The sequence below is a fragment of the Lygodium microphyllum genome, chromosome 5 (genome assembly GCF_053477565.2).
Source record: "Lygodium microphyllum isolate KBCC chromosome 5, Lygodium_microphyllum_v1.1.10, whole genome shotgun sequence".
NCBI classification, from domain to species: Eukaryota; Viridiplantae; Streptophyta; class Polypodiopsida; order Schizaeales; family Lygodiaceae; genus Lygodium; species Lygodium microphyllum.
In genome coordinates this window covers 38471276-38488203 of record NC_141139.1, presented here as the reverse complement: position 1 = coordinate 38488203, position 16928 = coordinate 38471276, and the positions used below count along the sequence as shown (strand labels likewise).

At 41.3% G+C, this 16928-nt stretch overlaps 1 protein-coding gene across 2 annotated transcripts in view; it reads right to left on the bottom strand.

Moving 5' to 3' along the window:
* Positions 1-16307, bottom strand: part of LOC148035705 (mediator of RNA polymerase II transcription subunit) — a 192920-nt gene extending 176613 nt beyond the window's left edge. The window contains exons 1-3 of one of the 2 annotated variants that reach the window (XR_015690864.1): positions 15982-16307; positions 15284-15327; positions 14994-15096 (exon numbers count right to left, since the gene is read on the bottom strand). Coding sequence is in view for 1 of the 2 variants with exons in the window: in XM_087677714.1 (XP_087533840.1) it covers positions 14994-15096; positions 15284-15327; positions 15982-16059 (225 nt within the window). In the remaining variant the exon portion in view is untranslated. The remainder of the gene's footprint in view (positions 1-14993; positions 15097-15283; positions 15328-15981) is intronic. The other variant, XM_087677714.1, reaches the window with a different exon arrangement.
* Positions 16308-16928: the final 621 nt, after the last annotated feature.

Here is a 16928-nt window from a genome sequence, read left to right as displayed (position 1 = left end):
GATGCAATTCCCAACAAAGCTTCGCGGCGGTCTACTTCACCGATGGAGCTTGTATCTACGGATCTTTGTGGCCCTATGAGGAACGAGTCCTTGAGAGGGAGCTCGTACTTCATGTTGATCGTAGATGACTACAGCAAGATGACATGGGCCTATTTCTTGCCGTTGAAGTCAGAAGCTTTTTTCCACTTCAAGGATTGGCTTCTCTTTGAGGAGAACCGATCGGGCCGGAGATTGAAGATCTTGCGATCCGACAAGGGTGGTGAATTTGTTTCTAATGAGTTTGCTCATTTTTGTGCAGATAAAGGTATTCACCAGGAGTTTGCTAATACCAACACTCCTCAAGAAAATTGCATTCTTGAACGGAAGAACCGAAGTGTGATCGAGATGGCGCGCACCATGATGGAGCACCGACAGACACCTTAGTTTCTATGGGCCGAGGCTGTGGCTACTGCAGTCCTCATCCTTAACCGATCCCCCACTTCGGCCGTTGATGGGATGATACCTTTTGAGGCTTACTTTGGGACTAAGCCCGATGTTTCTTATTTTCGGGTTTTTGGGTGTGATGCCTACGTTCACATTCCCAAGGCTCATTGTGATAAATTTGAAGCAGCTTCCCGAAGACAGGTATTTGTTGACTACAGCTCCTAGTCCCAAGGCTATCGTTTGTATGATCCCATCAAGCGGGATGTGTACACCAGTCGAGATGTGCGGTTTGTGGAGGTTCCGGCCATAGCAGCGGGTGAGGAGCATCCCGTTCTTGGAGATCCAGGGGAGAGTTCGGCTCCCGCGACAGTTCCTTTGGAGCCCGCGCCTTTTGATTCTAATTCTGTTTTCGATACAGAGTCTACTGTTCCACCGGTCACCCCCGAGGCGTTACCACCGGTGGATATCCCAGAGTCTTCAGCTGATGGAGAGAGACGAGGAGAGATCCGACCTCCTCGTTGGGCCCATGACACACTCCGTGATTCAGGGATCAAGGGGGTCCCTGAGGAGTGGAGACCGCACGATGGTCCGCGACGGTCACGGAGGCACCATGCACATTCTACGGAGCTTGTTTGCTCTATCTATTGTTTGATGACCCGTGTTATGCAGGATCGAGAGCCCACCTCCGTGAAGGAGGCTTTACAGTCCGCACCATGGAAGAAAGCTATGGGAGCCGAGTTGGAGGCTATTGAGAGAAATGGCACTTGGTCACTCGTGCCTCGCCACCCGCATAAGAAGGTGATTGGCATCAAGTGGGTCTTCAAGACCAAGTACCTTAGCGATGGTTCTTTGGACAAGCACAAGGCTCGCCTTGTTGCTAAAGGTTTTGCACAGTGCCCAGGGATTGATTGTCATGATACTTTTGCCCCCACTGCTCGTATGGTGACTATTCGAGCTCTTTTTGCCTTGGCTGGCCGTAGGAGATGGCCTGTCTACCAGTTGGATGTGAAGTCGGCCTTCCTCAATGGTGATTTGAAGGAGGAGATCTATGTCGAGCAATCTCCTGGCTTTGGATCTTCAGATGGGAAAGTCTACAGGTTGAAGAAGGCCTTGTATGGCCTCAAGCAGGCTCCACGTGCATGGAACGAGAAGATTGCTTCGTTCCTTCAGTCACAGTTGGGATATCGGCGTTCCAATGCCGATCCGCAGCTTTATGTACATACTTCCGAGACTGGTTGTGTTCTTTTTGTGTTGTATGTTGATGATTTAATTGTCACAGGTGATCATGCACAGAAGGTCAAAGAGACGAAGGCAGATTTACATCAAACGTTCAAGATGACGGACTTGGGTCTACTCCATTTCTTTCTGGGCCATGAGATTTATCAGTCTCAGAGGGGGATTTTCATCTCTCAGCAGAGATCTGTACAGGAGCTCTTGGTTTCTCTTGCGATGGAAGATTGTCAAACCATTTCTACTCCTATGGATCCAAACTGGAAGGCCACTTCCCATTCAGCTTCTCCCATGGCGGATGCTTCCCGCTATCGTCAGTTGATTGGATCATTGATTTGGCTCCTCAACACTCGTGTTGATCTTTGTTTTGTTGTTGGGCTTTTGGCAGGGTTCATGAGTGAACCTCAGACAGTGCATTGGCAGGCTGCCCAAAGGATACTTCGGTATTTGAGGGGGGGCATCTGATTTAGGGATTCATTATCCAGCAAGCACAGGTGGTTCAGATCTTGTTCTTGCAGGTTGGAGCGACTCGGATTGGGCCGGTGATGTGGACCACAGGTGGTCTACTACAAGTTACTGTTTTACCTTGGGTGCAGGTGTTATCTCATGGAGTAGCAAGAAGCAGCCCACGGTAGCCCTTTCGTCTACTGAGGCGGAGTATCGGGCCGCGTCTTCCACCATATGTGAGACTGTGTGGCTTCGGAGATTGTTGGAGGAGCTTGGCTGCCCCCAGACTCGTCCTACTTTGCTGCAATGCGACAATGAGAGTTGCATTGCCTTGGCACGGAATCCTGTTTTTCATGCCCGAACGAAGCACATAGAGATCAAGTACCACTTCATCAGAGAGAAGCTTCTGGATGAGACCATCGTCGTGGAGTACTGCAAGACAGAGGACAATCTTGCAGATTTGTTTACAAAGGCACTTCCCCAGGCTCTACTTCGGAGACATGCCAGATCCCTCAGGCTTCTGCCCCGCCCAGGCTCGGAGAGGGGGTGTTCGCGATCAGAGCCAAGCATTCCAGTCGGACTGTAGCCAGGCTGTACAGTCGGACTGCCACGTGGCAGTCCGACCTGGTACAGTACAGTCGGTTGCATTTAATGCAGTCGACATGCAGTTATTTGGCGCCCAGTTCTTGGCTATTTATAGCCGGGATTTCTAGCAGTCTCCCACACTCTTCTGCTCGCAGATTACAGGCTGGAGGCTCACGCAGATTCCGTCTCTATTTGCAGATTTCAGACGGGAGATCGTGCAGACTGCAGCGGACTTCGAGGTGAACAGCAAGTTGCATCGTCGAGGTGGAGACACGCAGTCCAACGCACTGTGCCCGTGTATATATCTGCATATCTTTGTATACAGCACACTTTATACAGCAGATCTTCATCTTCCACTGTCTCTTTCTTTCTCCTCTCTCTGCGTTCTCTCTCTTTCAGTCTTACACTTCCACACCGCTGCACTCTGACAGTCCTCCAATGGCTACAGATCAGACCAATAGTATCTTCTCCTCTCTCTAGCAAGCTGAATGCACTAAATGCCTCTCCAGTCTCTAAAGACGTTTTTCAGTCTTACATGGACATTTTTGCCAAGTGACAACCTTCCCAAATGGTTTGTCCACCATTATCCATAATTAAATATTAATTTTTAATCTTTAAATATTGAAAATTGATCTATTAATGATTTCAATGCCTAGAAAAATAATCTAACTAGTCAATAATTAAATTGGCTAGGTAAATTCTATTTCCGAGTGTCTCTGTGCCATCTTTAACCATTAGATTCACGTTAAACACCACTTTTCTAATATCATCAACTGATACTTATAGCCAAATGAATGACCTAGGCCAATAACTAGCACCAAATACCACCAAGTACTTGTGCAGCATAACTTATAGTAACTTTTGCCTTCAACATCTCATAATTTTCTCAGGTCCCAAGATCGTAAATTTACTCTAATCCCAATTACACCTCATATGTGCAACATTTACTTAACCATGTGATTAAAAAGTAATCCACATGTTAAGTGAGGTTTCAAAAATACATGTCCTCATAATAGTGTGACAGTAGACCATAGACAGAGAATAAAAATCCCTGTGTCTACAGACCAATGGATAGGGGGGTGAATGTCCAAGGGAAGTAAGGGAGATACCCATCACAAGCGTTTCAAGATAGACAAATGTGCTTACTTGTGAGTATGTGTAAGACACAATGTTAAAAGGTGGCATTCATGCTTACGATGTACCAGGGTGTGGCAATGAAAAAAAAAAGATACTAGGAACAAAGACAAATGGTCTAAATCCTAGTGTGTTGAATGTAAATGTGGAGTGCAATCCTAAATTATTAAAAGCAAAAAGAAAAAAACCTATGTTGTAACCAAAAGATGAAAGGATAGGAGGAGTTTGACAAAAGTGACTAGCAATACCATGGTCCAATGAAACAAAAGTATTAGATATACCTGTGTAAGTATGTCTACTTTAAGAGCCTCCTTGATTTGCATTTACATACTCAAATCTGTCATTATCTAGATCCTATACACCAAAAGGAAACATAAGGGAGAGTTTTGATTCGAATAACTCAAAAGGATTAGATGAAACTGACATTGGGCCTAGCTATGATGAAGAAAATGGATCATCGATCATCCCAAATGCCGTATGTTCTCCTTGATCAGAGAAATTACCAACCTCACTACACCGATCTAAATGTATTAGGAGCAAGGTTATCAAGAGTTAGAGAGAGATAGCTATGACCATACCTAATATGCAAGTATTCTTAGAGCTCATCTATCATGAAATGTGTACCTAGCCAAGAAGAAGAAGGTGAAGGTGACGGTGAAACATTATCTTCCGTATCAAGTCCATAATGCTTCCTTAGAGCCTCCAACGATGGAGATTCCTAATAAGACATAGTAGAATCCTAAGGAGTCATATGAGACATCATAAATTGGTTGCATGTCGCTTGAGTATCTTGCATAAAACCAACCTCTCCACAATAGCCACATGATACTCTTTATTACAACAACTCTCATACCGTGTGAAGATATACTAGGGTTTGCTTTGAGAAAACACAACATGCACAAACATGACTAAAACACAACAACTTAGACAATAACATGTTGTTAATGATGGAAAGAGTATACAAGATGTTCGAAGGCAAAGCAATGAGAGTAAATGGAGGGTGACATCCACCAAAGAAATCCCAAGGTCTATGAACACCAATCGAAGCTGAATATGGAAGGGCAGCAAGCTGGAAACAAAGGTCCATAGAGGGCAAGAGCTGATAAATGCAGCAATGTACTACCAAGAAGATGAGATCAACTAATCATCAGCAAAAAAGGAAGACTCAGCGATAATGGGTTAATGGGTAGAGGCCGATCAAGTGCTAGGGGCATCTTGTACAGCAGCCAAACACAGGCTGGAAATTGACGCTCAAGGTGTTGGACAGCAGGGTGGCCTGCTCTAGCAATAAACCCAGCAGCTAGAACAACAACAAGGTAGACACCAACTAGGGAAGGTGCGGCACCAGTTGCAAGGGTTGTGGACAGCCATTGAATGATGTGGGCTGACGGCTGAAAATCTGCAAAAGAGTGATGACCTACAAAAACAAAGATGGGCTGAACCATGGGCAGCCTATCTATTTATACATGAATGGATCCTCCCAAATTAGGTTTCTGCTTATGGGACACAAACACTCTCTACAAAAGTGTTTCTTTTTAAAGAAAGTTTCCATAATACATGTTTTGGGCTCGTTTGAAAGAGCTAATCGGTTTGTAACAACACTGCTCTATTCCTCACTATCTATTGGGTCTTATTGTTCTTCTCACCCCATTGCTTCCCATTTTGAGAGGTGGAAACAAGAATCCCCCCAAAAGCTAGTAAAGGGAATTTACTATGAACTTGATCGAACAACCTTGGGTACAGCAATAGTTGACATTCAAAGTCATAGAACCTGATTTACCAGCAATTACAGCAAGCAATTAACTTATAAAAAAATGAAATGAATATTTTATTAGGATCAGAAAAATTAAGTGGCATATGGCAATCTTGACCATATAGTGCCTGAAATGGAGTCATCTAAATACTTCGATGATAGGAGGCATTATAAGCAAATTCCAATAAGGATAGATATTGAATCTACCTTTTAGATTCCTTGCTACAAATATGCACACAAAATATTCTCAATCACCTGGTTAACTCGTTCTATCTGCCCATCAGTTTGTGGATGATAAGCAGTGCTGAAACAAAGTTGGGTTCCAATGACTTCAAATAAACTCTTCCAAAAATGTGATGTGAAAAGAGAATCTCGATCACTGATGATCCTTTTAGGTAACCCATGTAACCTAAAAATCTAATTTACAAAAATTCTTGCAATATTTGAAGCTTTGTAATTCGTTTTTGTTGGAATACGATGAGCAACCTTTGTTAGCATGTCTACTATTACCATTATAGAGTTATATCCTCCTTGCACAGAAGGTAAACCAACTACAGAGCCCATGCTAATAAACTCCCATTTCATCTAGGAAATGTCAAGTGACTGGAGTTTTCTTGGTAACTTGACACATTCAGATATTTTACCATTTGGAAATTTCCGGAGGGGTCCACTAGGGTTTACCGTATGGTACCACGTGAGTGTAAGGGAGGGGGGTTATTTAAGGAAAGGCAGGTACATTTTATAAGGTAAGGTCCCATAAATAGGGGGTAGATAAGGGGTATTTTCATATATTTCTTACACACAGATGACGTCTCCTTATTTGGGGGTTGAAGGTTGTACTAGGATTCAACTTAGTACCAATATAGAAGAAAAGAGACTCTATCATTTCTCGTCACCAAAGGTATTTTCACTTTGTACCCATAGAGTTCTTCAAAAGGTGACATGCCAATACTCATTTGATGAGTATTATTGTAACAAAATTTAGTCAAATGTAACCATTGGTCCCAAGAAGCTTAAGTATCATGGCAAAAATGGCAATGATAAGCTTCAAACCATTTACTAATGTGCTCCATTTGTCAAGAAGAGAAGCCAACTTCTCTAGTGGCATGACTAGCTTGGACGAATGCCTAGTGGGTTTGCTTATGCGGGATGTGGCATTCCTAATCTCCTCTATTATAACACCTATTTTCCTTTGATACATGACTTGGCACAAAGCAAGGATATCCTTGTCTTATAGTAGTGGATTGATGCTACTCATGTCACAAGTACGTGAAATTTTGATTGCTTAACATTGGATTAATTTTTAATCAAATATTTAAGTGTGTTGCACATGTAAAGTGGAACTAAGATTATTTCATATTTACGAGCCAAGGACCCAAGGAAATCAATGGATGTTAAAGGCAAAAGTTATCTTAATTAATGTTACATAGATACTAGGTGGTATCTAGTGCCAGAATTTCGCCTAATAAATTTTATTAGCCATAAGTGTCAGTTTGGTAACACTAGGAATTTGACATTTAATGGTACCTAATGCCAATCCAAGGACTAAAGAAGACTCATAAACACTTGTGAGAGGAATTGCCCTAGCTAAATTAATTATTGGTAGGTCACACTAATTTTTTGGGCACTAAAATAATTATTTAATTTATTTTCAGATTTTTAAAGCTGAAAATTAATTTAATAATGCAAATAATGCTTAAAATTTTGAGTTTGGAAGGCGGCCACTTGACAAAAGTTGCTTGTGCAAGAGGAAAAGACGTTTTTTAGGCTTTTTTTTTCTTTTTCTTTTTTTTTGGGGGGGAAGAGAGAGAGAGGGTCATTCCAACCTTGTGCAAGCCAAGAGAGACAAAGAGAAGGCTACCATAGCTGCTACAACAATTGAAAGGCCATTTCCAACCGACAAGAGACCCTCCAGAAGCTGGTGGCATACCCTGAAGAGACTACAGCAGTAGGTGACAGCAATTTGAGAGTTGTCTCAACCAAACAAACATCATATTCCGTGTGTTCTGTCTAGACAAGGCAGCATCTGATTTCTTCCATTTTCTCACGATGGAAGACTGAATTTTCTCTCTATTCAGCATTATCTCTCATTCTCTAGTCAATTCCCAACCTTCCTTTGAAGATCTCAACATTCTAATCCCTAGAGGCTAAGAAATTGCAATTCTCTATGCTGTTAATCCTAATTTACAGCAAAAATTAGGGTTTGACAACCACCTTGAAAAGCGTGCCAAAAGATTGAAGCCTCTACACTTGAATTTTCAAGGCTAAGAATTAATTCTCAAAAAGATTCAAGTCAAGGACCAACAGACATTTGAATTTGGGGCAAATTTCATTTCCCAAGGAGTCAATGAAGGCCACTTATTATTTTGAATATTATAGAGTAATATTGATTGTATTTTTTCTCCTTACCTCTACTTACTAGGATGTCATGGGATGAAAATAATGCCATTAGCAAGAATCCTTCATGGATTCTCTTTCTTTTGTCTACCTTATTTGCAAGATGTATTGGCACTTTGGAATGGCACTTGCGAATGGTTGTTGTTGAAGAATATGAAGAAACCTTATTGTTTTAAAAAGAAACGCGATCCTAGAAAGTTACTATGTCCTACATATAAAACCCTAATTTAGGTGCCCCAAACTTTCTATAAATAGGTATGCAGCCCACCACTCTCCCTCAATCTCGTTTTAACAAATTTCAAGAGTTATATCTGTCTTGCCCACACCCCATTCGCAAAGGATATCACGGTCAAAGCTTCCCTTTGTTGTCTGCTTATCTAGTGTCCGCTTCCCCTCCATCACCCATATTCAATTGTCGCTTGATAATCCATCACTGACAAATTTGTGTTTGCTACCACGAGTCCATCTCCAGCTCTGCTGGTGTCATGAGGACATGTATTTTTGAAATCTCACTCAACATGTGGATTAATTTTTAATCACATGATTAAGTATATGTTGCAAATGTGAGGTGCAACTAGGGTTAAAGTAAATTTATGAGTCCGAGACCCAAAGAAATCACGGAATGTCAAAGGCAAAAGTTGCTATAAGTTATATCGCATAGGTACTTGGTGGTATCGAGTGCCAATTGTTGGCCTAAGTCATTCATTTGACCACAAGTGTCAATTGGTGACACTAGAGAAGTGGCATCTAATGGTACCTAATGCCAATCTAATGGTCAAAGATGGCGCAAAGACACTCAGGAATGGAAGTTGCCTAGCCAATTTAATTATTGGCCAATCAGATTATTTTTCACGGCACTGAAATAATTATTAGATTAATTTTCAGTATTTGAAGACTTAAAATTAATATTTAATTATGGATAATGTTGAAAAAACCATTTGGAAAGACTCCCACTTTTCAAAAATGCCCATGCAAGACTAAAAAACGTCTTTAGAGGTCGGAGAGAGGCATTTTTAGGGAATTCAACCTGCAAGAGAGGGGGAGGAGATGTTGCTAATCTAATTTGCAACCATTGGAGGACCTTCTGAGGCAGCCAGGGATAAGAGAAGACCAATCAACAATAGGTGACAGCATCTACAAGCTGTTGAGACAAGGCAGCAACAGTAAATGACTGATTTTCTTTAGTTCTTTGCATCTACAAGCTGTTGTGGCAAGGCAACAGCTGCATTTAACAGATTTTCAATCGTTCTTCGCGACAAAACTCTGAATTCTCTCTCTCTGTAGCTTTCTCTCTCATCTCCCAGCCATTTCACAACCTTCCTCCGAAGATCTTAGCATTTGGACCCTTGGAGACTGAGAAATTGTAAATTTCTCTGCTGTAAATCCTAATTTACAGTAGAAATTAGGGTTTAGCAGCAGCCTTGAGAAGCGTGCCGAAAATCGGAAGCTCCAAGACTTGGATTCAACAGGGCTGAAGATGAATTTCACCTAAATTCAGGTGGAGGACTAGCTAGCTATTGAATTTGAAGCATTTCCATCGTCTATGAAGTGGGTGAAGGCCAATTAAGTACCTGAATCAAGGGGCAAAATAGATTGAAGACTTGCTGGTCACTTTGGACAACAAGGGGAGTTTGGATTGCGAAGGGAATCGGGAGAATCCCATTGTAAATCAACTTTTTCTTCAATAAAGCTAAAGAAATACCGAAAGGGGCACCAATTTTGGGGCCAATCGAGTATGCATTGTCTAAGATCATTAGGTAGATTTGTATTTTCAGATTTACATAAATTGTTTTCTGCTGTAATTAAGTTGTAATCAAGGATTTACCACCCATCCACGGAAGGAAGGCTGGTTACAGCTAGCATCATTATTCAAGCTGCGCTTACTGTCATCAAGGCCTTCTGGAGCTATCGCCATCATCCAGGTGTTGTCACTCTGACCAAACTACCTATGTTTGATCCTTTTTGTCCTCTGCAAGGTCATCCTCACTGTCACCTACACTCTATATCATGTCACCCACATCAAACTGCTTGCGTTTGCCTCCTATAATTGTTCGCCAGGTTCTCTCTCCTCAACAAATTCACGTTTGTTGTATATTCCCTCTCATATTACTTGTCTGCACCAAATCTAGTCTTCTATGGCTATGTTTGTTGGTGTTCAACACATCGAGGCTGCCTCGCTGCATTTTGGGATCTCCATTCGGAGTATGACACACTCTCCAGATCATAACCTCTACCTTGACCCCAAAGATACGAGAGTTTGAGATTTGATATTCATTGGATAGTGTGTTTGCTACATGAGCATTGCATATCCAATAATCATTCACTTCATTATTCATTGTGTTCACTGTCTTTAAGTTACCCTAACCCTAACCATGTTCTGTGTTATCAGTTTGTACTTTGTCATACGATTTGCTTTGTGTTTTCTACCTTTAGAGCATTTCTTAACATGGTATCAGAGCTAGATACTCTTTGAGAAACCTTGGCTTTTAATCGAAAAGCTTGTCTGCACAATTAAAAACATCAGAAGGGTCAAATAACTTCGAACGCATTCACATCACTGCTCCAATCTCCACATCCAAACATGGATAGAAACAAGAAGTGGGCCTACCCGAGGCAAAGAACCATTGGACTACCATGGAGTCCACAAACTATATCAAATTTATGCTACTAAGTATGATCTCATCCTTATGCACAAGGCTCATCAAGAGATTGAAGGTAAAGCCCGAGTTCTCTCCTCTAGATTTGGTGCATAGAAGCAAAACCTTTGGAATCTCCACTACAAACTAGCCATCAATAAGTAGAACCTGGCTTGGAGTACACCCCACTTCTACATTACTTATTTTCTCCAATGCCAAGTATGAGTCCCATTATGTCAGATTCTATGCTAACCGATTCTATATTTTCTATTGGATAAGGGGATGCTCATCAAAAAGATAATCTTCAAAATAACCTTTGGTTTCTAAGTAATGAGAAAGACAGGTATTTCTTTATAAACTCAAAACTAAGTTCAAAAGCTAAAAGAATAACTTGTAAGTATTCCTTCCCTTCCTTTTCCTTCAATGATTTTATTTCTCATGGTCAATCTGTAGTAGGTGCATCTTCATCTAATGTATTTAATGGACAAAAGGAACCAACCATGTTTCCCAAAACAACATCTATCAATAATCCATTTGGGCTCCCACCCATCCCTCCCACATCTTCCATTGCACCTTCCTTTCCACTTCCATTAAGTGCGCCACCTTTACCACCACACACCGCATCAGGGGGTTTTGCACATTTAGCCACAGCCTCTAGGACCTCCGCATACCCGTTTTCAAGTAGTGTACCTATTACAAAGGCTCAACCTCCCCCACACACACACTTTCGGGTTATCCCTCTAGGAGTGTATCCAAGACCTAACTCGAGTGTGGATCGTTTGGTACCATAGTTTGCCTCCATGGCATTAACTAGTGGATCATCCAATCATTATGTTATGCCCCAACCGACATTTAGATAGGGCTATCATGTCCCAATGCCATCATTATGTTATGCCTCAACCAACATTTGAACACAGCTACCATATGGAACTATGACAATTTCGGTACCTCTGCATCAACCAGCGCTCATTGGACATCAACAACCTATTTCTGCCTATCCTCCATTACCCCCACCTCCTCCTTAACCACCACCACCACCACCATCTTATCCTCCACCCTACCCCACCTATCCACCTTCACAGACGCCTCATGGTTCTAGCTCCTCGTTCTGCCAAGCATGCTCTTAATAACAAGACTCCTTTCGACCAGTCAAACTACACCATTTGGTCAAATTTGAGGAGGCATGCCTTAGACTCTCAAAACCTATGGGATTTAGTGCAAGGGTTGGAACCCTAACTTGATCTCGCACTTATTCCATACAAGGTCGTCTGCTCATGGAAGGCTCATAATGCCTCCACTATTGTCAAGATTATTCAAGGCTTATTGCCTGAGTTTCACTCTCAACTTTAATATTTTCACTTAGCATCTAAGCATTGGGCACACTTGACTGACCACTATGCAGCTCAAAATACAACCCATCACATCAATTTGAATCATGAGCTCCAAAACTTTAAAATCACAAACAAGGATGACTTGAAAGTCGAGTTGGCTGAATATTGGCGCCTTCTCACTGAGTTCTCAACCCACTGGGGCTCCTACGTCCTCCAACCATCAGGTTACCCTATTCCTTAACAAGGTACCAAGAAAATATTTCCATTTTGTGCATCACCTGATTTCACAACCTCAAATATCCAAATTTTATGAGCTTGAGTGTCAATCGTTGTGTTATACATGGTTATTCAATCAATTTCATAACACATCCTTAATAAAGGAAACTCTCATTGCATCTTCTCAAAACGAGCTGCAAGGCAAGGACAAACAAAATTCAAATCAAAACAAGGCTAGTGAATCCCAAGGAACCACACAATCTAGTTTTAAACCTGGATAGTAAAATGTACCTAAGAAGAATGGGTGTTGTCAGCATTGTCAAAAGGCTAGCTATTATGATGAGAAGTATCGATAGGGAATCACAAAACTCATGGATGATAGCCTCCAAAGTGTCTACTAACAAAGGAGATGCCAGTCACAGTGCCAAAGAAGGTATCTCGGGCTCCAATGAAACAAAAGCTAGGTAGCTCCCACAGGTAGCCTCTTGAACCTGAATAGAAGAGGGAAAGGAGAGAGAGGTATGACATAGAATCTCCTCAATGCCCGCATCGAAGGCAATGTCTACGAAGCAAGACAAGGGAGCTAAGGAAATGGGTAGCTCTGGAGCCATGGGTGGGCAACACCCACTATCTCTCAATGGAGCGGACTATGAAGCCAAAGGAGTACAAGGAGTCAAATAACCACTGCCTCATGAAAGAGCAGACTGATGAGACAGTACCCAACATCCATTGTCTCTTGCTGAAGCAAACTAGAGAACCGGTAGCCGGGAAAGCCACTACACCTAAAAATGGGTGGGGAAAACCTCCATAGCACATTGCAATGGTCTCCAAGAGGTCATAGCGCCTAATGAGATCTTAGATCCTCCTTATGCCTATAAGGATTTAGTATGCATCGGATGTGTCTTATTATTGCCTTGAGCATAAAAATCTAATAGCCGATGCAGAATAATCTCTATGGCCCAGAAAGATGAGCTCCACAACAAGTGCTGGGGAAAAAAATATATACTCTGGTGGGGTAGGGAGCAAAGGTCAATGTCAACAATATTCGACAGTATGACCATTCTTGCAACAGGAGCATCCAGTGGTCTCTAAAGGAGGGTGGGAGGGAGAGAAGATAAGAGTATTCCCTCCAATGATGCAATGGAATTAAGGGAAATCTGAAGGTAATGTCGGATCCACAACCTTTGTTGCATTCTTCGATAATGGATCTTTAGCTCTCTAAGCACCCTTGCTTTGATACCATGTAAAATAGTGTTACACAAATGTATGTACTCATACCATGTTAGAGAGAGAGAAGAGTTTGCAAGGAGAAACATAGTGTAGAGCAAATATTTTAGGATGAAAAAACTCAGAGAAAACACAAAAGAAGATAATGATGAATGATGAATCACCGAATCATGCTAAGTGAATCAGAAACGCAATCCTCTAGTAGTAGGGTATCAAAGTAAATACTGAAGATGAAAGAGAACTATCAAGGGAGTAAACCACAGTCCTCTAAGGCCATTGGAGTCAAGGAAGAAGATCACTAACTTGACACAAACTCCAAAAGGTGAGAAGGACAAGACAACCTACCAAATGAAGAAATCTAATCCCAAATGGTGCAAGAGTTGCAAAACATAGCCTCCCTGAATAGCAGGTGCCTAAGGAACCTATCGCTAAAGCGAGAAAAGGGTGTGAGCAGCAAAACGCAACCAAATAGGCAATTGCCAGGAGAAAGACACTCTCGTCAAGGTGGAACAGATATCGCCACAATACAAATGCAGTTGTGATGCTAACGCCAACTAGAGGAGATGCTGCCAGGATGAGGAGCCACTAGATTGCAAAACACAGCACTATAACGCCAGATGCTAGAAGATTGACATCAAATAGAGATAGAAGCCAACCATGAACTGTAATCTCCTCTTGAGGGGTGTTAATAATGGACAAGATGGAGAGAGGAAAGAGGAATGTGGAAGAGTGACAGTGTTGTTAGAAGTGAATGGGTGATGTCCCATATTTATAGGCACAAACTGTCTCGAGTGGTGTCCACTACAATCTCTCGGATGGGAGAAGAGAAAAGAATGTGGGAGAGAGTGACAGAGTGTTGTTAGGAGTGAATGCGTGGGATGTGAATGGGTGAAGTCAATCCCATATTTATAGGCACAGAGTGTCTCGAGTGTGTCCACTACAGTCTCTCAGATGGAGAGAGGAGAGAAGAATGTGGGAGAGTGACAAAGTGTTGTTAGGAGTGAATGCGTGGGATGTGAATGGTTGAAGTCAGTCCCATATTTATAGGCACACACTGTCTCAAGTGGTGTCCACTACAGTCTCTCGGTTGGTGTCTCAACTCTCTTGGGCAGCACCCAAACACTAACTAATGGTCCAAATAAAGCCTTTTTGGGCTGTAAATGGAAACCAACATTGGAATAAAGGAGGAGAAATGTATTGAATGACTTGGTTTCTCGACAAGTGTATCGGTGACTAAGTTTGTTATTTAAAGTAAAGCCACTACTACAAGGGGAAGTACATGAAGTTCCACCTTAAGGATCTAGATTGGTACTCCTATTACACATCAACTTGAAAGAGAGAGAGAGGCAACAAAGATTAACAAGGAGAGGATTAACCTACTCGTTGCACACTAACACATGCATGAGTAGAAGAGAACAATTGAGACCATCTAAGCTCCACATAAAGATATCATATAAATATAAAACTCTACTTTTGCACTAATTTCTCAGCACACACACTTGTCCCAAAATTAATAAAGGTACACAGTACGTTTATAAAGTATTCACAACCCGTAAAAGTTGCATTCATTCAAAATCTTAAGAATAAAAGCAGGCACAAGTTTTGATGTCTTACAGGGAACTGATTTTGCAATTGCATAAGATCTCCTGCAAACTGATCATCCTTTGGAGGTTTTGACTTGCTTGTTGCCATAATCCGTTTTCGAACATTATGTGTTCTAAGAAGTTAAAAAAATTTCATAGATCAGTATAATAAATGATCGCTTGGCTTTGAAAATTCACAAGAGCTGGGATTCTCCTTGTAACTTGAAACAATTTTCTTTGAGGATACTTAGCATTTGTTTGAAGTTGATAACAGCAATTTGAAAATGGATAGGTAAATATGTTTTTAAAAAAAGAACTCACATTCGATCCCGTGCAGTGTCATCATTCTTGTTGTTCCTAGTTTCCTGCAGGTAAAACCATAGACACCATTGTTTGATAATCTCAGAGCTGTTACATAAAGCTTCAAAAAATATAATTCTCTTCTTTTATAATAAGCATCCATACAAATCACAACTTTATCAGACCAAGGCAATACAAGTCTACTCTAGAGAAAATGATCGCTAGCAATGACTAGTCCGGATATTTTCATTGTGATCTGTGCCTATTCTGATATGATTTGAGATTTTGAATTACAGAAATGCCACTTTTAGGACACGTACAAGCATGTCAGTATTGACAGGCTGTGCTGAATGTTATCACTTCGCATTAAATAAGGACTACCCCCTTGCAACCAATTATTGTTGTTGCTGTTGTTGTTGTTATATTTAATGCACAATATCACGAGACGACGTCTGTTGTCTGTGGCTTACAGTATCCCTTGTTTGAATTGAAAGCCAAATCATGTGATCCTTTTTCTTGAAATTTATTAACGATACGTTATCATCTAAACTGATAAATTGTGTGTATGAAACCTATTATTCACTGAGAACGATTTGATAAGGCAGGTTATCATCTAGAGCGATGAATAACGTGTACGAAGGACTACTATTCACAAAAACAAAAACGGAATGTATGCAGGAAGAGTTCGACAGACTAATTGCAGTTGGAGTCTGGCTTACCCCGAGATAAAGATTGAACAAATCTTGAACAGCTAGTTTCATGGCTTGCAGCGACGCTCCCCTGCCAGTAACATCCATGGCCGCCTCAATTCAAAACGGTCATAACATGCTCAAGGACGATGTTTTGTCAGGTGCACCATTCGAGAGATTCCGAGCTCAGATGCATACAGACACTGGAAGCACCTCGAGAGTTGGCTCCATTTTTGCTAAATTCAAAAGCAAAGTCTAGGCTGGCGCAGGTGAAACTCTCATTTCTTTCCTATGCTGTAAGAAAAACGGACTGCAAGGTTAGTAGTTCCCTTGCCAGATTGGAATGTGCATAAGAGCGTAAAAAGGCTCGCCTTCCTTTAGACTAGGTTAAAGTCCTTTTAAGTAAGTAAAAGAGTAAGAAGTTTTATTGATGGTGTTTAGATATGTGACCTGTTTCAAAGCGAACTACATTTGTAGATAAGATTTGGCGTTTTTCAAATATATTGAGAATCTTGAAAAGAGAGTATGTATACTCATATAGTTCGAGTCAATGATCGTGAGTTTGAACATTCGCATTTTTTTCTATCTTAAATGAGTTTTCCTCTCTTCAAAAAATACTTTTACATCTTGCTAGGTCTCCATATAGATTGTTGTACCCTGTTATGGTTACATTTTTCTTACGGAAGGTAGCTCAATTGGGTATGTTTCGATGTCATTTGTTCTTATGTCCAGAAGTGCTTGGGCCATGCTTGTTTGTAGTGGATTGTCACCTGAGTCTTTATACTCAAGTTTGAGTCTGTTGAGTATGTCTTTGAGGAATCCTACATGTTAAGTGCATATGAGTTAGCATTGTTATTTCAAGTAAAAATGAAGGTTGCAAAGTTTGTACAAGGTAGTGTACCAATTGAGAGCTTGTCATCTAATGCAAGACGTTGTTTGTTGTCGAGAATTTGATGGATATGGCAATCAATTTTTGG